This window comes from Myotis myotis, unplaced genomic scaffold (genome assembly GCF_014108235.1).
Source record: "Myotis myotis isolate mMyoMyo1 unplaced genomic scaffold, mMyoMyo1.p scaffold_m19_p_11, whole genome shotgun sequence".
In the NCBI taxonomy this organism is placed as follows: Eukaryota; Metazoa; Chordata; class Mammalia; order Chiroptera; family Vespertilionidae; genus Myotis; species Myotis myotis.
The window spans coordinates 26,234,418-26,260,127 of NW_023416315.1; the positions used below are offsets into that span (position 1 = coordinate 26,234,418).

The 25,710-nt window shown below is 39.9% G+C and overlaps 1 protein-coding gene across 2 annotated transcripts in view; it reads left to right on the top strand.

Moving 5' to 3' along the window:
• The window catches only part of MACC1 (MET transcriptional regulator MACC1), a 62,454-nt gene extending 54,109 nt beyond the window's left edge, over window positions 1–8,345 (top strand). For both annotated transcript variants that reach the window (XM_036327955.1, XM_036327954.1), the window contains 2 exons: window positions 4,546–4,767; window positions 5,455–8,345. In XM_036327955.1, coding sequence (XP_036183848.1) covers window positions 4,546–4,758 — 213 coding nt within the window. In that variant the 3' untranslated portion in view covers window positions 4,759–4,767; window positions 5,455–8,345. The remainder of the gene's footprint in view (window positions 1–4,545; window positions 4,768–5,454) is intronic.
• The last annotated feature ends 17,365 nt before the right edge of the window (window positions 8,346–25,710 follow it).

A 25,710-nucleotide genomic window follows, 5' to 3' on the forward strand; every position in this document is an offset into this window, starting at 1 on the left:
CTCTTGTGTCTTTGCCTTTAATAATATATGTTTACTTGCTGAGTAAGAAAACTAAAATGACATAAGATAATAAGAAATGCCAAAAGAAAAAAAAATAAGTATTTAAGGGCTTGAAGTCTGGTGTCATATATCTATATCATAAAGGACAACAAACAATTGTTTATTGCATTGATGAAAGCTGGACTTTGTCAAGTGTTGTTAAGGCAATTCTCAATAAAGAAAGTTATTTTTACCATATCTGACAGACATTTGCTTATTAAAGGAAAACAGAGTTCCCCAAATTTAACATTTTTTATCAGTGTGTCAAGATACATAACTGTAACATTTACTTTTGACCCAATTCCCATTCAATTTTTTCTTGATACTTGCCCCCTAATTACCTACCCCTGCTCCGTAATAATTTTAATATTTGCCTTTGGTTTCCTGCTTAAAAGGAATTTAACTCTTTTTTCTTGAGTGTTTTACATATGCTGTCACTTTAATTCTCAACAACCCGAAATTTTCCATCTAGCAAAGTTAGGATTCAAAACAAACCTTCCTTGTTATTGTAGAATATTACTTTTTACATATTTTCCCTTTTAAAAACACTTTTATTTTTCACTGTTTCCCCTTCTAGCTTTGTCTCTCTAACTTTCAAATTCCAAATGTGACCCATTTGTTGTGTGCCTTTTAGTTCCTTGACGCCTACTCATTCCTGAAGTCTTCCCTACACCTCTCTCTTTAAACTGCCTTCTCCAAAGTTTCCAAAGACTAATTGCCCAAATCCTAGCTTTTTTGTTTTCCTTCATGTTTCCACGTTACTTGATGTTAGGGGTAGCAGAGGAGGTAACAAAAAAGGGATGTCCTCAGTGAGTGGCATGTTGGTAGATGTTTAACAACCTACTTTTCAATTGTAGCTGTTGCCAATTTCCAAAGTGTGAATACTCTAACATGGATGATTTTACTCTCCCAATGTGTCACTGAACATGGAGTTGGGAGGCTATGTGAACAGCGGGCTCTGGGGAGCTGCTGGGACCTGGCTTCAGCAAACCACTGCCGATCTTTTTTTGGAATGTCAGTAGGCCTTGGCTTTTGCAATATGTAGCACCCTGTTTCATTTTCCATCGTTCTGGCTCCAGTTTCTCTCCATTTTTTGTTGTTTTTATTTCATACTGTGCCCCTAATTGTAGATTTAATTGAGGATTAAATTTTTCATCCCTTTATCCTCTTCCTTAGCATTCTCCTCTACTCTCATGCCTTTTATCATTACTTTATCATGAGTGATGCTAAACCCTCCACTGCTCTCTGGAGGTCATCTCCACATTCAGTTTCTTATCAGATAGCCCCGCCTTTACTTCTTATCTTGACCTCACCCAAAAAGTACTCAGATTCCTACTATGTGCCAGACACTTCATGAAGCGTCTTGGAAACAGGACTTGGAAGTTAGTACCCATATTTTATGGATTAAAATAACCAGATAATTTGATCAATTTACTCACATTGACCCATTCAATAGGCAATGGAACGCAGATGTGAAGCCAGGTTTTGGTAGTATGATGCCAACACCCATTTCTCTTTGTTTTATACCATAGAGGTCCTCAGTTAATGGAACTATCATTTCTATCTCACACTGAATTAAAATATGCAAGTAATTTTTTGCATTTTCTTAGTTGTTATTATTTACCAAGTCCTGTTTTTTATACATTGGGCACTTGTTCAAGTACCCATCTTCCTTCTATGTTATAAACTTCTAAAAACAAGAGCCATACTCTAGTAATAATTTTATCCCTTCATGTAACAAAATCACTTATATTGGTAGGTATTCAATAATTCTTAGTTTAAAAAGTGAAATAATTATATAATGAACGACAATGTATTTTGAATATTTCCATTGTATCTGTGCTACAATAGTGCTTTTCTTCATCTGTGTTGCAAGCAACCAATGATATTATATATAGAAAATCAAATTGAGCACTGAAGAAATATTCAAGTCTAGTTTGCTGCAAAGAGGAAAAAAAATAGGATGCGAAATATGCTCATATTTTAGTACAGATCATGAAATTTACCATTTTCCTAGTGTTTTCAGCCCATTGCAATTGTATCCATTTCTAGGCCGCTTATGGCTTAGACTCTAGGGAATTTCCAATGAGTTTAGGGCAATATCCCTCCTTGCACTTCAGAGTCATTGAGGGGACCTCTGAGAAGTCTTTTTACACTTTCAGAAGTCTTAATTAGGGCCAGGATGAAGTAATCTATCCAAATTTTTCTAAATTGTAAGAGCTGGCCTCACTGTCCTGCTATGAGTACAAATTGAATAATGAGTGAGGTTATCTTGCCCTCTGCCTGAGTAGATAGATGTCTCACTGGACTTCTGAATTAGCAGTTTCCAACTCCTGCATCACCTTGGTGTATTTCCTGTTCCCTGCAGCACTAGGGCTGCTTCCTGGTTAAGAATCCCTCGGGCTTGTCTATACAGAGCAATCCACATGCAGCAGCAAGACACGGGATGCAGCGCTTTCTCCCTGAGAAGTCAGTGGGGCCGTTTAGACTGTGAAGGTATTCTGAATCTGTAGAATAGTGAACAACCAGAAAATTACCTATTTGTGATTTCTTTTTAATTTTTAAAGATATTTATTGTTGAAAGTACTACATAGGTTCTCCTTTTCCTCTCATTAACCTCTTCCAGCCCGTTCCTGTCCTCCCCTCCTCCCCGCAGACCCTCATCACCCTAGTGTCTGTGTCCACAGTTCTTAAGAGACATCGGTTTTCTGTGATACTCTGCTATCACCTTGGTACTGAAATGCTCTCAGTTGTTGTTTATTGTTAAATGTCCTCAAATACATCTTTTGTCAGACTCTGTCACTAAGGGACGTAGGTTAAAGTCTTAGAATCTTTTACATGTAAACACCATTATTTTAAACAATACATGACAAATTGAAAAATAATGTACCTGTTAGTTGAGCATCAGGGAAAATTAAGTGAATGCAACATAGAATACAGGTGTCAAAGCTTTTACAGAGGGTTACCAACTCCAGAGTAACCTGATGTCTTAGTGCTTCTTTGCATCTGAGCTGTAACAGACAAGATTGAGTCTGGCAAAAAGGCTCTATTAATGTGCCTCAACTTATCTTCCACTGCTGAGCTATTAGTGGTGGCCTGTACTTTTAGGAGGTTTGATTTCAGTCAGTGCTTAGAAAAATAGGCGAGAGAACACCTCATTCACATTCTTTCAGAGTGGTAGGTTGGTTTGGGTAAAACTTATACAGAAATTTGGGAAGATTTCTGTTGCTGCATCATGACCACCTTGATATGATATAATTTGATAATTGTCTTCCCTTCTCTACTTTGCAGAATCAAACTTTGTAAAGATATGGATGTTCATGACACCCAAGCAATGCCAGTGTGGACAAATAATTTCAAATGATCTTTTGAGCCTGATGAATGGCCTTTTGTATAGACTGACTTGAAACATAATGATACTTCTTATATAGGTCTTTCATTCTTTTAACTTACATAGTAGCATATATGGGGATATCAGAGGAGGGTGAAAAATTATATCCTAAGGCCCTACTTCATTTGCTATTACTGTCAATGGGGGCCCTATTTTAAGAAAGCAACTCTGCATAATATTTAGCTCAGTCTGTGTTCCTGCATTTTGCAAGTGATAACATTACAAATGAATTAGTTTAGTGAGCCCAAATAAGTAGCAAGTAATAAAGTTTATTTTTCAAATATTCCAATTATAACTGCATGGTTCATTTTGTTGTTTTCCTAGAGAAAATTTATTTTAAGGTGTCTGTGTGTGTGTGAGTATTATACAATTTGTCTTATTTGGTCAGCCTTTGTCTCTATTCTCTCTCAGCCTGGTTGCCCTGGTTACCATTACATATTCTCCTGTGCATGAAGATCCTCTTTGACGTGCATTTATTTCTATGGAAACAATGATGTCATTGGTATGGGTGGGTAATGAGAGAAAGCATAATGAAGTGTTGAATATTGATCTTTCTTTTGGTCATAAAATGTATTATTAAATTACATTTTTAATTAGATAATTAGATTTTTGCTTTCCCTTTGACGTGGTCATGAGGCTACATTTTCCCTTGTTTATAGACTTGCTTGAATAAAATGACTTTAAGCATTGAAATACTGCACATCTCCTTCTTATGATATGTGGTCATAATCTCAACACAGATACATATAACAGTAAAAGAATTATTATTTTAAGCTTAAAAGTGTCTCAGAGCATGAAAATATTATCTCATAACATGTTATCATCAAAATATTGCACAAATAATTTTATATTCACATCAAGGCAAGGCACAATGTATAGATGGTGGATCAAGAGGAAGTCAGACCCTGCTTGTAGTCCTTGGTTTAGAGACACAAGGCTGTCATAGGAAACTGATAGTTATTAAAACATGTTTTCTATGACATTAAGTAAGTCCATATATAATTACTATTTCATTTTCTTTTAAGTCTTAGGAGGCTTTTAAACCCTTTTTAGGCATCTGTTTCACACCCTGTTTTCCTTCCACACTACTCCAGTCTATTTTTTTTTCTTTATAGATGATGTGGAAACCTGCTTATGATTTTCTCTATACTTGGGGTGCTCACTACGGAAATAGCTACAGAGATGTGTTACAAGACCTGCAATCTGCTTTGGACAGAATGAAAAACCCTGTGACCAAACAATGGCGAGACTTAACCGGAGCTTTACTACTAGTACATTCTTTAGAGGTTTTGAGAGCAACTGCATTCTCCACTTCCGAAGAAGTATAGAAATGAAGGGTATGTCTTGTGGAGGAGGGAGAATAATAGGGGAAAATGTGTGTGTGTGTGTGTGTTTGTGTGTGTGTGTGTGTGTGAAAGAGAAAGTCCTCAGAAAAATAGTGCTTCTATTTTTCCCGTTTGAAAATATATTTCCCATGTGAAAGCACAGCAGAACACAAAATCTAAAATGGGTTTTATAACCAGACATGAATTTTTGTATCTATTTCAGATGCAAACATTGAGCTGCTTTGTTGTTGAGAAAGAAAAACCCTCTCTCCTTTTCAAAGTTACTTTTAATTTCTTTAAGTGAAAACAAATGACTATTAGCATGATCACATCACCCAATACCCAGATAAACTAGAAGCTCTCAATGTGAACCATGCCATTTTACCAGGAGGCAGACAGGGAGAGAGCAGAAGCAAACACACACTTTGTGCACAGGGCTGCAGGCTTCCTAAATCTGATCTCTTATTTCTCAGTGGAGTGTGCCAGCATTATTCCCATTTTCCATATGAAGAAACTAAGAACTGGATAGGATGCTCAGGGTTAAACGCTAGTGTGAAGTAGGATTTCTCTTTGAAAAACCTGGTTTTGTTTTTTTAAAATCTAGAATATAAGAGTAAATGCATATTAAAACTTACAGCGAAACGGTAGCTATTTCATTCTAATTAAAGCTCACTGCTCTTGTTCACCATCTCTTGACAGACTGCCAAAAAGGATGTGCGAGTTATCAGAAATCTGTTGCCTGCAAACATGGACACGAGTTTCCACCACCTTCCTCCAGCATCTTGGGACCAGCTAATCCTTGACCTTACTTCAGGATCCTAATGTAGAATAGTTCATTAAGTCTCAGGGATTTTTAATAACAGGGGTTATTTTTAAAAATAAAACCTTCCTTTATCACTGTTGAATGTAATAGTCTTAACCACTCAAAACACTGATACCTGTGTGTGTGCATGCTCACATGCTCATGCAGACACATGTGTGTGTTTATGTACCAGAGTGTTTTATAAAGATGATATAGGAATCTGGGCCAGTATAAAGGTGAACTACTGGCAGAGAGCTCAGAAATAAATGGTCTGTGCTTACTCATGGGTTCAACCCTCTGGACACCTGCCAGTATTTATATATTTTGGATGCTTATTCATTTATTGTCATTCAGTTGACAGATGGAGTGAGTGTTCCTTTTTTGTGGTAGGCACATACATTCTTGAGGTTAATAATGGGAAAATAAAACCAGCATGCTCTCTGACATCAGGATTGCCAAGTGATGGATACAGATAATAATAAAAAAAAATTATGCAGTTAAATGCAAATGGCATCTGGAATAATGGCTGCAGTGGAGAGGCTAGGATGCCAAAAGATATACTAGTATAGATAGGAGGCCATCATCTGAATCAGGGGGGTCAAGTGAGTTTTCGCTGGGAAAGGCATGATGAGCCCGAAGGAGGAGGAGGCATTGCTTCCAGTCTGGGATGGTGGAAGATGGAGTCCCTCAGACCACTGAAGCCCTCTGGAGGGAGGGAGTGCAGGCAAGGCAGGCAATGCCTGAAAGGGTGAAGGAGTAAAGGAAAGAAAGACACACCTTCAAAGGTAATGTGGACAAGCTGAATAAGGATTTTGTTTGGGATCCTGAATAAAACATGTCCATTTGGCTGAAAAGTGAAAGCAGAATCTTTTCAGAGCTTTTAATACATCCACCCTGGGGCATTTGGTATGCTGGAAAAGGTAACTTGAATTAGGGTTTCAGAACAATCTCTACGGCTTTCTATATTTATATTTGATGATAACAGTACAAAGCCTGACCAAGGAGTTACATACATACATTTAAGGATGGAATTTATTTTAGTTGAAACTAAATTCTGGGAGAGGGAAAAAATGACTTGGAAGTTCAGGACACAGTCATTGAGTGGTAATTTTGCTTTCTTTAGAACATTCTTGGAATCTTATTAACATGTCAGCAAATCAGAGAATTTTGGGAAGGAATTAATAACTGGGTTTCTCCAGGCTCCAGGGTCTGAGAAGACAGAGATTTTGTTAGCTGGTTGAGGAAGTAAGATGAAATAAGTCACTTCAGGTTTACATAGCATCATGTGTTGTGATTGTGGCTGGGAAGTTTAAGAAGAGTTTAAAAAATGAAAAACACGATCTTTGTAACTTAAGGATGAAGCGATGGTTTCAACATTAATAGACACAAAGATATTTTATAATCTTGTAATAAATCCTCTCAAATTTTAAACCCATGTCCAAACTTTCTGTTCTTATAAATATATTCTAATATTTTATAAATCATTTCTAGTTTTCTTTCCATAATGGATATCCATAATCAGAAAAGATTAGCTCAGTAATCATGAATTGCCTTTAATACCTGGCAGCAAATCAAGGGAATTAATAAAGCACTTAAATCCCATCCTTGATAACATTAAAAGCATCAAAAACAATTAATCTAAAATTTCTTCAACAATTTTGGAAGCATAGATAGTTCTTTCGTTTCCTCAGGCTTTCCCTCTAATGATGCCTCAGGATGAGATTTTAGTTCAGTGCTCAGCTTGCAACATAACAATTTTTCTGTGTACGCCGCAATCCTCTACTTCCATCTGTTAAAGCCCTAATATGAAGGCCAATTAAGGAGGTGCCTGCCACAGTGGCTCATTAACTGCTCATATCGATAACGGATACAACACATTTTTGTAGAAAATACCATATGAAGTTTTGAGCTAGGGGATGACTAGTTTCCTGGAAGGAGCAGAATGAACTACATTAATGGGTGGTGTTGATCTAAAAAAAGTTGCTGCTAGTAAACAGCTTTGACTATGTGATATGAAAATGCAATAGAGAAAGTACACTCAAAATCGTATAATACTGTAATTGGAAAATTCAAAACTTGAATTTTTATACTGCGCTCGTGTAAATTATATTTTCTTAAATTTTTGTAATGCCTAAGGAATATTTGAAGCAATTCGAAGGACAAGGAAAATAATGAAAAATTATGTTGCTGGAGGCTTTTCTAATGAAAATAGATCTTGTTTCTTCTTATACATAAAAATTCTTCCCTGCTCTCCCATATGGAGTGTTTTCTCATGTGCTGCTGTAGAGCTTAGCGAGTGATGTTCCAAGATCATATGTTGGCATTATACCAGGTGGGCTTACTCCAAAGACATTCATCAGAATAAAATAACCACCTGGAGAGTTTGTTGGCACTGACCGCTGAGCCCCACCCTCAGAATTTCTGATGGGGCAGGTCCAGGTGCCCGAGGATGGTGATGCAGATGCCTCTGGTTCAGGGACCCCAGTCAAGAACCACTACATTAATTTCCTCCATTTCTATAGGAAGAAGAGAATATTAAACTGGAAAGACATGCTTTTAGATAAACAAATTTTTGTCATCCCACCAGAGAAATAATTTTTAAGCTGTAAAAATACACACCTAAATCACATTATATAATAGCTTAATTTATTTATATAAACTGAACTTTTTCTAAATGAATTATTAAGAGCCTGAAAATAGTCATTTTGATTGTAAAACTAATTAAAATAATTAAGATCTGCCTATTTGAAATGTAAAGATATTAGAATAAAATAGATTAAGAATTTGAGACATTTATCAGTGTATTAAGATGATTTTGCAAATATATTCAATGATTTTGTTTCTATAAAATATTTTTGGAGAAAGTCTTCTTTTCAGTGATTTGTCATTTGTTAAATTTCATGTTGAATTAATTTTTCCCCATTGAAAAATATATTTATAACTAATGTGATCAGCTTAATTATGCCTTACTTTCATTGTAGAATTACAAAGGATTACAGGCACTTGCTAAAAAGACAGTCAGGTATTCTCTCTCCAATGAGTAGTTCCACTTTTAAAAGGATAGTGACTCTGAGGAGGGGTGATGAGCTGAATAACCTCACATTGACCTTAATGTATTATATCTCATTTTCCTTCTATAGTACTCTTTTTGGTTATTCTTCTGGGGTGAGTAGGAGGATCTGTGGCTTCTTCCTTTCTGTTCTGAGACATTTGAGACCACCAGGAAGCAGACTTTAATTGTTTCTAATATTTAAGTTCAGACTTGTACCTTTGGAATGTACTGAGACATTTAATATATTCATATAAATATATGACTAGTAGTTGAAAATCAAAATTTAGTCACGATGAAGTTACTAGTTTTACTTATACTGATTCTACCAAATTCAGTGTTATAAGGAGTATCTGAGATTGGCAAGTTCCATGTAATGTTGACTGTATGCATGTTAAGTTTTAATGATATGCACTTAGTTACTACACTTTGTCATAGTCAGAAAATCCATTCTGTTGGATTTTACTCCCAGAAAATATGATTCAGTGCTCACCCAGGCCTCTTACTTCATGGTGGAAAGTGAGGAAAGTGTGAGGGGAGAGATAGCAGAGAACTTGATTATGGTCTAATGCTCTAATGAAAGAAGACTATCCAGAGACAATGGGAACATTGTCTTCCTCTCTTTGTGCTGATCTTCTTAGAAATGGAATATATATTTTACTTTTTCTCCTTAACTAATCAATAATAAGATACAAAATAACTGTTGCTTTGTTTTCTCCAGGATTGATTTAATGCAACTTAAGGCTGCTCTTTAAAACTACGAAGAAACTTCAGTTAGAGCAACCTCAGCAACCCTATGCTGAGACTCACTGAGCAGTTCTCCGGAGCCGGTGTCAGAGAACCCATTTCAAATCAGCTTCAGCACAAAGAATGTATTGTCCCTCCCAACTGAAAACTCCAGGGGTAGTCTCAGGAATTCCAGGACTTGGGGGAGTAATCAAATTGCTTGTTTGGGTTTCCCCCTCCCCCTTTCTCTGCCTTTAATTACATGTTTCACCCTCAGGCCCCACAAAGCAGCCCAGCAGTTCTGTGTTCTCTTTATGGGCAGGATGCTGCGGCAGCTCAGCCTCACCTTTCCCACTGTTCCAGTCTCAGGTGTCATGGCTTTGTAATGTGTCACCTTGGCCAAACTAAACGATGTTTCCCAGAGTTCTGTTCTCTCCACTGAATATTCTGGTTAGAGTTTGCCTCAAGAGAAATCCTTGGAAGATCTGGATGGTCACAGTGGAACAGTAGCCATTGTGACTCCTGGAAGGTAGAGGTGGGTCAGGCCCCATTGCAGCCGCTGACTCAGCTTGTCAGCCGGGGAGGCAGCTGCCGGGCCTGCAGGCCCAGTTTCCCTAGGTTCTCGGCCTTTCCCTTCCCCAAATCCTGGCCACGTGTGGGTGTGAGTCTGCAGCAGAGCACCACTTCTGTGGGTTATCCACAGCAGCTGGGTTGCAGGCTTGGCGCCTGGGAGGGACCAACATGGGTGTCAGTGGCTGACAAATGCAGATTCTAGTTGTCCCTGCTCTTCCCAAGCCCACGCCCATTTTTCCTTCACTCAAGCAGACCTATAACTTCCGGCTCAGTGCCAGAAACAAAAGAAAAAACCAGGTAATGTGTCTGGTCAAATCATTGTGATAAATCCTATTGTACATCATTGCCAGAGACTCAGCTTTTCCGAATGAACCCTGATTGATAGGTAGGGCAAGAGACTATTTCCTTATAACTCAAAAAAAGAGTCCCTATGATTGAACCATTTAGGCTTTGTGTTGATCCCTCCGCCAATCACTGAGGGCTGTAATCAGTGGCTCTCTGATTGGTCAGATCTGGGTCACATGCTCTTTCCTTCTAACCCTGTCCAGACCACCAGGTCTAATCAAGATCTGTTCCTGGAAATGGGAAGAGATGGATATTGGGGAGACCAACAGCAATTTTCCACTAAAAATGTGAGTGAGTTTAAACTCAACACTATTTTCTGTGTTAGGAAACCTTTATGCTTCACGTGTAATTCAAGAAACTAGTCATATGAGTCCTTATGAGCGTGGGCAATGGGCCAGCTTCTACAAACTTCTGCAATAAATCAAACACTAGCTAAATGGAACTTGACCAGCAGTATCTGCATTCTATAAACCATTAATAAGTTGCTGATGACATGACAGAGCCATTTAAAACCCTGTCAAGACTATGGGTTCACCTGGCCCAGTAGGCCCAGGGACAGATATCCTTAATTGCACACTCTCAAGCAGGACCCATAACCTGGTAGATGCACCTCACCTGCTGCCCAAAGAAATTGGGAGAGAGGGATAGAGGAGGAGGCTCCCGATGAGAAAATTGTAGTTAAGATCGCAGGGCATGACCAGCCAGTGAAAAACAGCAGGGAAAACTTCTTTGAACATTCTCTGAATGGAATTACAAAAGCAGGTATTTCTGTCCTTCTCAGCCACCTGATTTTTCATTGCAGACCTGTACCTCCCCTTTTGAATCTGTAATAACTTCTAAATACCGTCCAAGGAGGAAGGGGCATGGTAATATGAGCGAAAGGAATTTGATGATTCTTAAGACAGTGAAAAATGGGGCAAAATGAAAGGGGCATACAAAGATGGCGTGCATTTTCTTTCTTAAAACAATGTTTGTTTAATGTTCATTTGGTTATATTCACAATTTACTCCGTGTGGAGGAATGCTCTTCAGGAGGTACTATTATGTTTTTTAGGGTTGAGTGGAATGCTGTGGGTTGTGACAAATAAAAGATTAGTGATCAAGGTTATTCATGAGAAGAGGAGGGAAGAACACTTGATGTTACACTCCTAAAGCTGTTTTCAATGCTCTCATGGATAGTTGAAACAAAAAAAAATCTGAAGTCCTCCTTTCACTCTCTTAGAGAACCTTTCTATTCCCCCCCCCCCCCCCCAATTTGATTGCCAAGAAGATTGCTGTGTGCTTAGGGATATGAGTCCAAGTTCAGATGTGAGAGCTGCAAACCAACTGTGAGAAATTAAGCCACCTGTTCTGGCCTGCTGCCTCGAGCAAGGTTCCCAGTCTGTCCTTAATGAGAGCGCTGTAAAGCCCTTAGTATGTTGTGTTTATCTACTAGAAAAGGTGTATTAATTTGCCAGGGCTGCCACAACACAATACCACAGACTGGATGGCTTACACAACAGAGACTTATTTTCTTCAAGGCCAAGAGCAAAGTTGTGTCAAGGTTGGTTTCTCCTGAGGGCATGAGGGGAGGATGTGTTCCAGGCCTCTCGGCTTGTGATGGTAATCTCCCTGTGTCTTCACGTGTTTTTTTTACCTCCTGCCTGAGTCTGTGTCCCAATCTTCTCTTCTTTAAGGGCACCAGTCATGATTAAGACCCACCCTAGTGACCTCATTTTAACTTAATTACCTCTTGAAAGTTGCTATCTCCAAATACAGTCATATTCCTAGCTTCTGGAGGTTAGTATTAAAACACATGATAATTCAGCCCATAAGAAAAATGATTTGGTCAATTTTTGTTTCTTTTTATTTACTGAAATCAACTACTTTGTTCAAATGACTTTTGAACAATCCTGCAAAGAGCTTTTTTGAGTTTCCTTCTCTAGCACAGGCAACTAACTCATAGATGCCAGAGAAGTGGTAGGTGTTTCAGACCCACGTAATGAGCAGAATTGCAGACAGCTGGAACTCTCTCACTACATCAGTGGTTCTCAACCTTGGCTGCACATTAGAATCACCTGGGAATCTTTTTAAAATCCTGATTTCTGGGCCTCATCCTCTGGAAATTCTGTTTCTTTGTTATGGGGTGTGGCCACAACATTAGTAACAAAGAACCAGAATTTCCGGAGGATGAGGCCCAGAAATCACGATTTTAAAAAGATTCCCAGGTGATTCTAATGTGCAGCCATGGTTGAGAACCACTGCACTACATTGTCCTCTGGCCTCAGGCAAGCTATATCATTAAACTCTGCTTATTAGAACTAATGAAAACTACTGGTATAGATAATATGCACTGGTAGATAATTTCCTCTGGGTCTTCTTTGTTGTCACTATGGGATCTCAGTGCTGTGGATAAAGAATGCTCTTTCTACAGGTGGGAAACTATGAAGACAGTCTAAGAACAGACTAGGTGTCCTCGGTAGGGATTATGACACGAACCTGGACCCCTTTATAAATTTGTTTATATTTTATTGACCACTGAAATGCCTGGGATTATCATCTGCTACTGAGACAACCAAAACAATGGAAGGCTTAGATCATGCAGATCACACTGGGCAAATCTAGGAAATGTGTCTTAGGGGGTCGGCAGAGGGTGGAGGAGTGTCTCGGAGAAAGGCAGAATTTGTTTGACTCTGAGTGAGGCAAGCAGATTATTCAGAACAAGGATGTGAGAGAAGAGGCAGCAAAACCTGTGACTGGGAGCTGCAATTTGAGAGAGAAGGCTAAAAAGTCTTCCCCAGTGGTCATATTTTAGGTTCTTTAGTGCAAGTAGGGTAAGCAACCTTTCTCAATTTACTGGGACAGAGGGATTTCCTGAGACTTGAAAGCCACTGTTAAAAATAAAACTGGGAATGAGAACACTTTAAATCATTATCATGCTTTTTGCACTGTCGCTCAAAAGGGATTTGGGATATTTTTATAGGTGAAGGGAGTTATGGAAACTATCATAACAAGAATGTGTCACAGATTTGAAGACCGACTATTTTGAGGAAAGGGCAAAAACTTAAATATAAGGTGCAAAAGTTGATAGGGAGATATACTAAGAACAAACCCTGCTAATTAACATTTTGGCTGAGGACCAGACCTGATAAAGCTCACACCACTCTGATGTGGATAATCTTTGCAAGGACATCTGTAAGTTACTCGGTTACCAATTTTCCTGATTACAAAACACTGAATTATTCGCTTAATTCAAATATATATATTAGAGGCCTGGTGCACAAAATTCGTGCACAGGGGGCAGTGGGGGAGTGGGGGGGTCCCTCAGCCCGACCTGCACCCACTCCAGTCTGGGAGCCCTCAGGGGATGTCCTGCTGATGGCTTAGGCCCACTCCCCTGGTTCTCTGCTGTCTGTGGGGACCGCTTGGCCGGTCACCACAGTGATGGCCAAGCAGGCCCTGCTCTCAGTGGCCGCCCCCTGGTACTGGAGGACTCCAGTGGGCTGAGAGGACTGGGCACCGCCATCTTGTAGCTATGGGTGCTGCCATCTTTGTGTCAGAGTGATGGTTAGTTTGCATATTACTCTTTTATTATATAGGATATATATATATCCTATATAATAAAAGCCTAATATGCTAAGTGTCCAAATGTCCATTCTACCAATCAAAGCATAATATGCTAATGATATGCTAAGGCCCCTCAACCATTCGCTATGACATGCACTGACCACCAGGGGGCAGACGCTCCAACTGGTAGGTTAGCTTGCTGCTGGGGTCCAACCAGTTGGGACTAAATGAGATGGGCCAGACATGCCCTGGAGCCCTCCCTCGGTCCCTCCCCACTGGCCAACCTCCTGCATCCCTCCCCGATCCTGATTGTGTCCCTGTGGGTCCCTTGGCCTGGCTTGCGCTCTCTCGCAATCCAGGCTGAAGGATCCGCCCCCCCCCCCCATAGGTGCATGAATTTCGTGCACCAGGCCTCTAGTATATACATATATATTTATACACACACACACATACACATACTTACAGTTTTGCAATTTCACTGGCCAGTTTATGGAAAAAGTACTTGTCAAACATTATTTCGATTTACAAAGGCCAGTGTTAGGCATACCGTATTCATCTGCACATTATATTTAAAATATGGAGAAGGTGTAAAAAACTTTTCAGTGTTTACAATTTTTGTAAAGCATCTTTTGAAATCCTTCTCGAGATTCCCTACAACATGACCGTGACTTAACCATTAATTAGCACTTAAGGAACACTAAATTATGCCAAGTCAAGTACCATGTATGTGAGCAATGATCCAAATATATTTGAATGGAAATTCATTGTTTTAATTATGACAATCCAGTCAATGTTAGTCTCCTCCTCCACCCCTTTCCCTTTCTCCTCACCATTTGCCTTATCCTCCTCTTTTTTTCTCATTGGCAACAAGAATAGAAGTAGACCTATTAGTCTTAGAACTATATACAAAGTAACTACTTTCAAGAAAACAGTGTTCATTGTCTATCTGTGTCTAAAGCACTATGCACAGCATGAGATGTAAACAAAGAAAATCCATTCTTACTTCATTTTCTATCCAGTGGAGGAGCTGGGCATGCAAATAATTACAGAGAAGGCAGAAAAAAAATAATTGGATAATTGGTCAAAAGTTCAATTTATATGTAGAAAGGCCTTGAGTGAATGCTCACTATCTTAAAGGATTTACAAAACATTAAACATGAAAAATAGCACAAGCTGTTGTCATCATTACTGCAATTCATTCCTGTTGCTTCCCCCGTGGTTTTGCGGCATAACAACAGACATGCTTGTGTTAACCATAAGTTCTTATTTTTTTTTCTGTTTATACTTAGCTAGCTTTAAAGCTCATTTGACAGTTAATTTCAACTGTGTGCATAATAAAAACAGAGGACTTGAAGACTTTTCTTCTCTCTGGACTACAGACTTCTTAAATTCCATTTTTCTGTGTACTGGGAATGCAGAGTAAGCATCATCGACCAGCTTGCCTGCTTTCTCAGCCCTATTTGTATATTGATAGCTTCTGTATTATTTAGGAGCAAAAGAAAACACCTTCAAATGGAAAGTTTCAAAAATTGCACACAAGATTTCTTATTAAATATTACAGTGACAACTGCATTAATGCACTCCTTGATTTTGGGGGGCAAAGGGCACTTGGAACACAACATTTAAAGCTCTGAGTAAATTCAGGAATCTATCAGTAATTCCTGACTTGACAGAATTAACTCAAGTTTACGGGCAAGGCTCTTACATTAATAAAGGAGATTGTGTTTCAAAACATTCCACTGCTTAAAAAAGTCTTAGACAAACTACAACCCTGTCTAAACAGGATTATTTCAAGTAGAAATAATTCTGTGTGACTAAGTACTTTGTACAGGAAAAGACCTTGAGAGAGGCCCAGTTATAATTAACTGTGAAGAAGTGGCTTTGACAGTTGTTCCTGTCTTTCGAAAAGAAATGGTAAACATTTTGGGATATAAAAAAAATAAATATTTTCTGGATATTGGATAAGGTAATTGGAAAGAATCCCTAGAGCAAAGGGGTTGATATATCTCCCTAAAACACTCTAATGAATAAAAGTGTAGACTGTCAAAGCCATCTGTAAAAGGATTATCTAAAATTATCTATAATAATAAAAGCGAAATATGCTAATTAGACGGGACAGCTGAATGACCTTCCGGATGTCCTTCCAGATGACCTTCTGGATGAAGTGAGGGCTGAGGCAAGCTGCCGCAGCTGCAAGGGCCAACCCCCTTGCATGAATTTCGTGTATCGGGCCTCTAGTATATTATATAGGATTATGTAGGGTGGCCCATCCCAATCAGTAAACATACTGTAGCAATATAAAAAAAAAGTATATACACATATATGTAATGCAGTTGATTTTTGATGTTTTTATGTCTCTATTTTTATAAACAAGTTTATTTTCCATACAAAAATATCTTTTTAATTGTTTGAAGTTCTTTACAAAAAAAAGAGTCTAATAGAATATCTATTTAGAAATTTTTGTTATTTCATTGTGTCTTCCTTTGCCAGTAATGAGGGATTGAATTCCTGTCTCTGCTTCTTTTCTGGTGTTTCTTGGGTCAATCACCATGATTTCCAAGAGGTTTGGATAAACTCACCATGGTTCCCAAGATGTTTGGGTGAATATCAGTCACATTCATATTGAGTATAGTTGTCAGAACCAATTGATCCAGAAAATAAAGGGTAACGCATTAGAAGTCCAGAGAATAGATCAGAAAATCTTACAATTGAAAGAAACCTACCATATGATCATCCAGATTGTATTTCAACAGCTTAAATACTGCAAAACTCACCACTCAGAAAGACAGGTCATTTAAGTTTTGATCATTTCTCCATTTATGAAGGTCCGCCTATAGTTGAGCCCTAATCTACTTCTGAACCTCATTAATTAACGTGTTCCTTCATTCCTTTATCACTTAACTAGAGGCCCAGTGCACGAAATTTGTGCACTGGGCGGGGGGGTTGGGGGGGCGGGTGTCCCTCAGCCCAGCCTGCACTATCTCCAATCTGGGACCCCTCAGAGGATGTCTGACTGCTGGTTTAGGCCCGATCCCACACAGATCGGGCCTAAACCGGCAGTCGGATATCCCTCTCACAATCCAGGACTGCTGGCTCCCAACCACTTGCCTGCCTGCCAGCCTGATCACCCCCTAAGCACTCCCCTGCCAGCCTGATCGGCGCCTAACTGCTTCCCTGCTGGCCCGGTCACCCCCAACTGCCCTCCCCTGCCAGCCATCTTGTGCCCACATGGGGGCAGCCATCTTGTGCAAGGGTGTGATGGTCAATTTGCATATTGCCTCTTTATTATATAGGATAATTCTGGTTGTGTGCCTAATATGTGGCATAAGTGCTCAGATAGCCCTAACTGGTTTGGCTCAGTGGATAGAGCATCAGCCTGTAGACTGAAGGGTCCCAGGATTGATTCTGGTCAAGGGCCTGTACCTTGGTTGTGGGCACATCCCCAGTAGGGGGTGTGCAGGAGGCAGCTGATTGATATTTCTAACTCTCTATCCCTCTCCCTTCCTCTCTGTAAAAAAATCAATAAAATATATTTTAAAAAAAATAAGTGCTGAGGACAAAAAGGACCTATTCCCTGCTCTCCTGGATCTTGTAGTCAGTGGGAGGAACCTATTTCACCAACACCATTCTACATTCTATATTCAGACATTTGAGACAACTATTATTCCCTCAACCTTAACGTATTTTCTTGTTAGGCTACACATCCCAACTTCCTTCATTTCGAATAAAGAATTCCCAGATTCTTCCCTGCATTTGTTACTTTCTCTTTGGTTTGCCCATACTGCTCTTCAAATGTTTGCCTAGTACTAAACCTAATGGTCTGTCCAGAGCGTACTGATCCGTTTAGTCATTCATTTAAAACACGTATTTAGCACCTGACAGACAAGTGTAAATATGGTCATAACTCCTGTTTTCAAGAAGTTCATGTTCTAAAGGAAGTTCCAGAATGAGTACACAAGGCACTGCTTCTCTAATTGCGGGAACACCTCCCATTAATTCAGCCTGGGCTCTGCAGATAAGGAAGTAGGTCTCCATAGACTTATGACTTAACCCTTCTTGTGTTAAATTAAGGAGTTGTGGCCAAGACCCAGGTCCAAATACAGCAAAATTCACCGAGCTGAGCCAATAATCTGCAACTGAAGACCCGAGAAATAACAAAGCAGTCAATTTTGAATATGTAAAATGGAGTCCTTGGGACACAAAGCTATTTAGGGTTGCGCTAAGTTCGAACAAAGCAATAGATTTCTAGCCAATACTGACTATAGGAGGACTACAGACAAATATTTATGATGAAACTAAGTAGCCTTACACATTGGCACCATTATGAATTAATAACATTTTATTTTTGTTTCTTTTTTAAAATTTATATATTTTATTGATATTTTTACAGAGAGTAAGGTAAAGGGATAGAGAGTTAGAAACATCAATGAGAGAGAAACATTGATCAGCTGCCTCCTGCACATCCCCTACTAGGGATGTACCCGCAACCAAGGTACATGCCCTTGACTGGAATTGAACCCAGGACCCTTCAGTCCGCAGGTCGACACTCTATCCACTGAGCCAAACCAAGTTAGGGCGTATTTTTGTTTCTTCCTCTTTCTACCAAGTAGTGACAACTCCTGAGATTATAACACAGTCTTATCGGTGATGACTTGGATATATGTGTCTCTTCTTTGTTCTCCCAGTTTCCGTAAATGAGAGGAGGCCTCTTGCCCACATTGTGCTCTGTGTTAAGGCTTTTTATTTTAAGTATAGTGCAGACCTGTGCTACAAAGAGAATTTGGGAACAAAATGGCTTAGTCAGCCTTTCATTCCTACACATAATCAAATCATTTTATTTATTAAATTTTTAAATAAATTCAGTGCCTGGTCTATATTTGGAACTCAGTTAACTTTAGTGGAATGAGTGACTGCATGAAAGAAGACATAGTTAACCAACCCCTTGTCTCAGTAGATTAAGATTCATCTGCTTAATAGGCAGGAACAAGAATAGGGTTTCTTGTAGCCTCAGGAAGCCATAAATTTGGGATGGAGAAATGATGCCAACAGTGTCAGGTGGCAGTCCAATGGGGGACAAGGTGGCTATGGTTCTGACATGATTCTGGGCTTTTCAAGTGACTAGCAAGTGTCATGTTGCTATGCCCCTAATAAGACCAGGCCTACAGGAAGATATCTGATGGACTTCAGTATTCCTTTGGGCCTTTCTTAGGATCATTTTGAAGATGATTCATTATTGCTGCATAATATTAAGTATCAGTATTGATTAGTGTGTGCTAATGCCTTATTTGTTATTAAATATTGTAAATATCACCCCTGCCCCGATGAGTTCAGCTCAGGCCTTTGGAAATGTCTCTGCCCATGAGGGGTTTACAGTGATCCTCCGGTCCTTCCGACATGATGGAGAAAAAGCCACAGGTTCTCAGGTCGGTGAGCAGTGTTGCCGAGTTAAGAAAGCAGGCAGGTATCACTCAGAGGGCAATCCATACATAGGCAGCCAAGGTTTTACATACTGAAAGCTCTTCTAGACATCTGTTGCTAAATGTTGCTCTTGCATTCATTTTGGGGAACTGCATATGCTGGGATTGAGAAGTAAGGACTCAGATGCAAAGAAGTGACAATTCCTAAAAAGAAAAGAACAGCATGGAAAACAGAAACTAGACAAAGAGGAATTCAGGCAGGAGGCAAATATAAAGCTACCTTGGTGGCTGGTTATCACTAGTACCTTAAGAAGAAGAAACTGGAAACTGCAAAGTAATTTCAGAAATCAGACTTAAGCCATTGTAAGGATACATATTTAATACCAAATATAACTGTAGAGTACTGTGAGTGCGGTCAGATGAATTTTCTAAACCTCCCAAAACCAATTCAAGAAACTTCTTGGAATGCGCTGTATATCAAAGTTGAAACAGCAAAGAGGGCTGGTTTTACCAGTGGAAAGGGAGGGACACAATTCAGCCTATAACACTGCAATGTATGGCCTTCCAGAGACAAGTGAAATAGACTAGAGAAGACATTCACATCCCAGGAACTACTGTGTGGGGAGCGAGAGAACATTCTCCAGCTGCCAGGGTGTGTATGTGGCTCAGACACAGACCTTTATTATGGGCCACACCTTCCCCCACTCCTATCGGGGACATGGGGCTGGGGTCCCGGTAGCACAAACAGAATTGCCAAGTGTAGATTGTGACATCCTCACCTAATCTTTTGTTATCTTAATGCAGTGCAGCAGCGTAAAATCTCCCAGATATTGTTACAGATGTTTAGGCTAATTAGCCCCAATTTCAGTATTTCAGCAAAATGTCAACAGCCAAGTGGACCTTGTCAGAGGGCAAGCAGGCCCCTCCCTGTGAGAACATTGTCTGAAAAATGCTTATTTTCTCAGGGGGTGCTGTGTGTTTACCTCTTTGATTTGGATTCGAAAAGGCAAGCCTATCTCCAGCTTTGAGTCTCAGTACTCTATAATGGATGATACATGTGAAGATAGAGGCAAACTAGAAGGAAGAGTAGTCTACAGCTTTAAATTACTTTTCTAGGTTTTTGGTTGTTTTTTTTTGAGAGAGAGAGAGAGAGAGAAACATCAATTTGTGGTTCCATTATGCATTCATTAATTGGTTCTTGTATGTGCCCTGACCGGGATCAAACCCACAACCTTGGAAGATAGGGACAATGTCCTAACCAACTGAGCTACCTGGCCAGGGTCTAGTTTACAGCATTAAATATCACTCTTTTTTTTTTTTTTTTTTTTTTTTTTTTTAAACATCTCCCTGTTGTGAACATCAAATAAGGCAATATAAGTAAGAGTGTTTTGCAAAACTATTACGTGACTTCTACATAAGCAAATCATTACTTTGTAGGTGATTTGGCCCCTGTGCTGGTGTTTCGGCTTTCATCTAGTTTTGGGGTCAGAGACCAGCATGCTTACTGGTGTCTCTAATTTTCAGACTGCCTTATTCATCTCTTTACCTCTTTATAAAGTCAACACCATCTATTCGACAGTGGAGTCCTGGAGAAATATCACTCAAGAAGCCACTGAGTTCTTAAAATTACGTATAAATGCTTATGCTTTAGTCACACAACAACCGATGTGGGAAATGAGAAATTTGTGTCAAACGCCTTGAGGAGGTTTCTCCCACTAAAAGCATGAATAATGTATCAAGAAGTACAAAACAATTTGTCATAGGGAGGACATTTGCAAGAGAGCTCCTGGGGCAGGGGGTGGGGGACTTGTTAGGAGATTTTGTTGGGTGGCAAGTTTTCAAGGGAAAGGAAGATGAGTTTCCACTGGGTGGAGAGAGAATAAGGAGATGATGGCGGGTGGGGATGGGAGTTTTGGAAAGGCAGTGGGTAGGCAGCAGGCCTAAAGCCTCAGAGGACTGGGATCTCCACTTCAATTTTTTTTTTTTCAGATTTCTTAAAATTGATTTTTAGAGAGAGAGAGGGGGCAAGAGAGAGAGAAACGTGGATGTGGGTGAAACATCTATCAGATGCCCCCTGCGTGCCCCCCACTGGAGATCAGGCTGCAACCTAGGCATGTGCTCTGACTAGGAATCAAACCAGCCAGCCCTTTGGTGCATGGGACAAAGCCCAACCAACTGAGCCACACTGGCCAGGGCTCCACCCCAATTTTATTCTGTCAGTTTTTCACCTTTAAGAAGTATACCACCTACATTAAAGATTACAAGATACATAATTTAAGATATATAATATTCTTTGCCTTAACGAGATCTGCTGTTTAAGATTTTTCCTTCAAAATAATCTTATGCTCATTCTTGTTGGATGCCTTAACACCTAAGGTTATAATTTATGTACCTAAAGGTTAAAACAAAAGCATGGGTTGAATGAAGAAAGTAAGATCTAAAAAGACTCGTACGATATGTAACACTTCTTATACTTGTTTTTTCCTAAAATAATGACATTTTTAATACTTAAATTAAGCCATCTTCATAAGGTTCATAAACAGTTTAGATCCCTAACCAATCTGACACAAGTGCCTAGAATTATATTTAAAATAACTAAGAAAAGACTTACTATCCATAGTATTTCTTAATTGTTTATTTATCAATAAAAAGTAGTCCTTAGCCCAAATAGTCATGTTTCATTGTTCAGGAACACAGGTCAGTGACAAACTTCCATGGAATTCAACCCAAAGATGCTTTTGACATTCCAGGGGTCACTGCACTCTGAAAGATACCAGCCTTCCTCATGTCCTCAAAATCTTTCATGGGATCATAATCTCTGTAGAGATCTACGTGTGATGTCTTTCTTGGTTCAGTCACAGTAAAGTTACAGAAAGCTGCAATCTCCCAGGGATACAGTGATCTCTCCAACAATATGCAATCGCAGACAGTTGGCCATAAGGCCTCATATCTGAGGTTTCGTCAAAGCCCCAGAAGACATGGTAGTTATATCTGCCTTACCACCAGCATCCTCCCACTGGAGAAAGGGACCCTTCCTATGTATTTTAAATATATACATTGTGTTACTTATGATTACATGCATTTATATAGAGAGGAAGTATAAAAGACACACATAGGGGAAATGCATAGCAAGAAGAGTGATCACATTTAGAGATGAAGAAGCAGATGGGCAGTGGGTCATTGGCAGTTTGTTTGAATCATATATAAGCGTTTATTCCAATACTGCCAGCAGTATGGTAGAGCAGCAGGTCAGCCACAGAAATCTGCTCTGTGCCCCACCATAAGCCAGTTGCTTATATAGCAAAAGCACAAAGGAAAAGTAGGCAAAAGGGCAGTTTATAGGTATGCAAAAGGACTAGAGGTCTTCAAAGGCTTAGTGATATGCAAGGGCTGGGTTACATGGGGAAGCAGCCAAAAGGAGTGCCAGGTGGGCAGTTAACAGGTAAGCAGGCTGGAGGTTTGCAAAGGCTGCAGGTCTGCAAAAGGGCTGGGGATTTTCAAAGGGCTGGCAATTCTGGTTTCTGCAGCAAAGTTGTTCATCTTCCCATGATAATAGGCAGCTCCAGATGGGGAGGAAGGGTTGCATCTCCAGCTCCAGCCAGGGTAGAATGTGCCTTCTATGGCTGATCAGCAGTCAGAGCCTCCCGGTCAGTGCCAGGCTGCAGCTGACCAAGGACAACAGGACTCTCACTTTAATCCCTATAAGAGATAAGGTGAGCCCCCAAATTCAGGGGTCCCGTAGAACACAAAACATACTCGGGAGTCAGGCAGCAAGGCAAGTATCTTTACTTCTACGTAGAAGGGTGCACACACATGGTCTGGAAGCACGCGTACCCATTGGCTATTTTTTATTACATTTTTGTTTTTTTCTAATTGGAGCTTTGAACCATATGCAGCAAAATATTAACATGCATTTAACCTATTTATTTTTACCTATAGATGCTTGGATGGACAATATGTATTCTACTTTTATGTCTGAAATACTTGGTAACCAAAAATAAATTAAAAATTAAAACAAATGAACAACAAAAAAGCCTAACCCCCTGTTTTTCTGCGTGGAAAAATCCTAGCAGGATTTCTCATCAAGGCAGAATCTCACATCACTCAGGACTCCTAGCTGACCTCTCCATTTAGTAGTTAAGAAATACACTTTCTTCCAACATTAAGTGGTTAGGGATGCTACCTTTAAAACAATAAGTTATTATGTATTACTATTTTGTAAAGGTCACTCATATGCCATGAATGGAGTATGCAAGGGACTGATAACCTTTGTGATTACTACAGTTTTCCTCTAAAACATTAAAACTGCACACAAATTACATATATGTACTGCCTCCCAAATAGGGCAGTATGCTGTAGTGGATGAACTGAGCTCAGGACCAGAACACTGGGGTCTAGCTGAGTTCTGCTACTTAATATTAGTTTAACCATAGGCAAGCTAGTTACCTTCTCTGGGTCTTCAGTTCTCCTTCTGTAAATGGAAAATTTGAAATTCTTTCTAGTTCTGGGTCCTCTCAGTAGTTGGCAAAGTGGCAGAGTGTTAAGGAAGTAGGTTCTGAGGTGAGACTGGGGAGGACTGTGAGCCCTTCCTTGTAGGATGCTTGTGAGGACTAAATTAAATCATCCAGACATAGCTGTTAGAACTATATTGGATTTGCTATTTTACATAACTATTTTATATTTGCAGTACCCAGCAAATCTAAAAGGGCTCAGCTCTTTTTATGACTGTCCTAGAGGCCTGGTGCACGAAATTCATGCATGGGAGGTGGGGTCCCTCAGCCCGGCCTGCGCCCTCTCACAGTCCGGGAGCCCTTAGGGGATGTCCTACTAATGGCCTAAGCCGCAATCTGGCCTCCCTCTGCGGGAGGCAACCGGGCTGATCAGGGGAAGGCACCACCCCCATTACTCTGATGCAGCTGTCTGCCCTCAGCCCTCGCAGCCGCCGCAGCTTTGTCCAGAAGGATGTCTGACTGTCCAGTCTAATTAGCATATTATGCTTTTATTATTATAGATGCCCAGAAGCAAGGCTTATGAAAGCTCATGATGTTAAATGCTTTGTTTGGGTTCATTGTGTGTAAAGTATTGTCACACTATGTCTTGCATCCCAGAATTGAAATGACATATATGCTCTTGTCCTGGGCCTTGAGGAGTTAACAGTGTAGTTGAGATATGAAAGGTAAAGTATATGAGACAATTCCTAACCCATATAAGGTTCTATGAGGTGAAGAGCCACATGGTGAAGTTTACATCAACCTAGAGGAGGAAATCAGGGACAAGACAGCAGTGGTGGCATTTGAGCTGGAACAAAAAATGATTCACTGAATAACCTGGGACCCTCACTAAGTCTCAGCGTCCATTGTTATCTTAGTCTCTTCTCAACCATGCAGAGCTAATTAATAAAATGGAATCATAAAGTCCTGAGTGCTTGCATCACTAACAAGGAAGGCTCTGGCTTCTGGGAAGAATCTGGCTTAATTATTTACAACTTAGGGCATGGATTGATAACTTCTTTCTTAAGCAAGAAGTTATGTGCCAAAATTTACTTTCCTCCACTTAGGAGAATTAATTCCATTCCATTCGAAAGCTCAAATACTCTTTCCAAACAAGCTATTTACTTTGTAATCCTCTCTGCCAGGAATCCTGTGCAGGCTCATTACTGATACCCTGCTCAATGAGGCAGTGCATTTGGTTTTATGCTGCTTAGGTTGAACCCAGAGAAAAATTCAGCCCCCACAGAAGGAGGAAGTAAGCCTGGAGCAGAGCCTTACTGCCCACCGCTGTTTTCTAGCATGGCTGTGCCTTCCCCCAGGAGGAAGGCGGCCTGGCTTTCCTTCCAGAGCCAGCGATTAGTCCATGGTAGGAATCAGGCTCCGGTAGATTTTCTCTGGCCGACTGGAGCGTGGTGAACTAGGAAGCGAAGGCCCAGGGGCAGATAGATCTGGGTTGCGCTCGACTTTCTACAACCTACTGAGTTTATTTTGGCAAATCACTTAGCTTCTCTTAGATTATTTCCTTATTTGTAAAATGGGGGGGGGGATATATTTTATTGGATTATTGTGAGAATGAACAAGATAATTCATGGAACATACTTAGAAAAAGAAACTACTCAAAGTTATCCAATTGTGTGGCACATAAAACTTTAATATTCATAACAATTCCCATCACCTTTCCTTTTCCACTCTTTTATTCAAGTAATCCACTGTGTTTCAGAATAGGGAGATCTAATGTTTTACTTTTATTCTCTAGAAAATGTAAAGAGGAAATTCAAATCTCAAATAATTGAAATGAAAATTCAAGACTTTTGTTAGTTAAAAGAAAGGAGACAGCTATGAACAGAATAGACACTTTTTTTTTTTTTTTTTTTTTTTAGAAAGAGGAAGGGAGAAGGAGAGAGAGAAACATCAACTGGGTGCCTCTGGCACACCCCCTACTAGGGTTTGAGCCTGCAACCAGGACATGTGCCTGGATCAGGAATGGAACCTGCGACCTCTTTCTCAG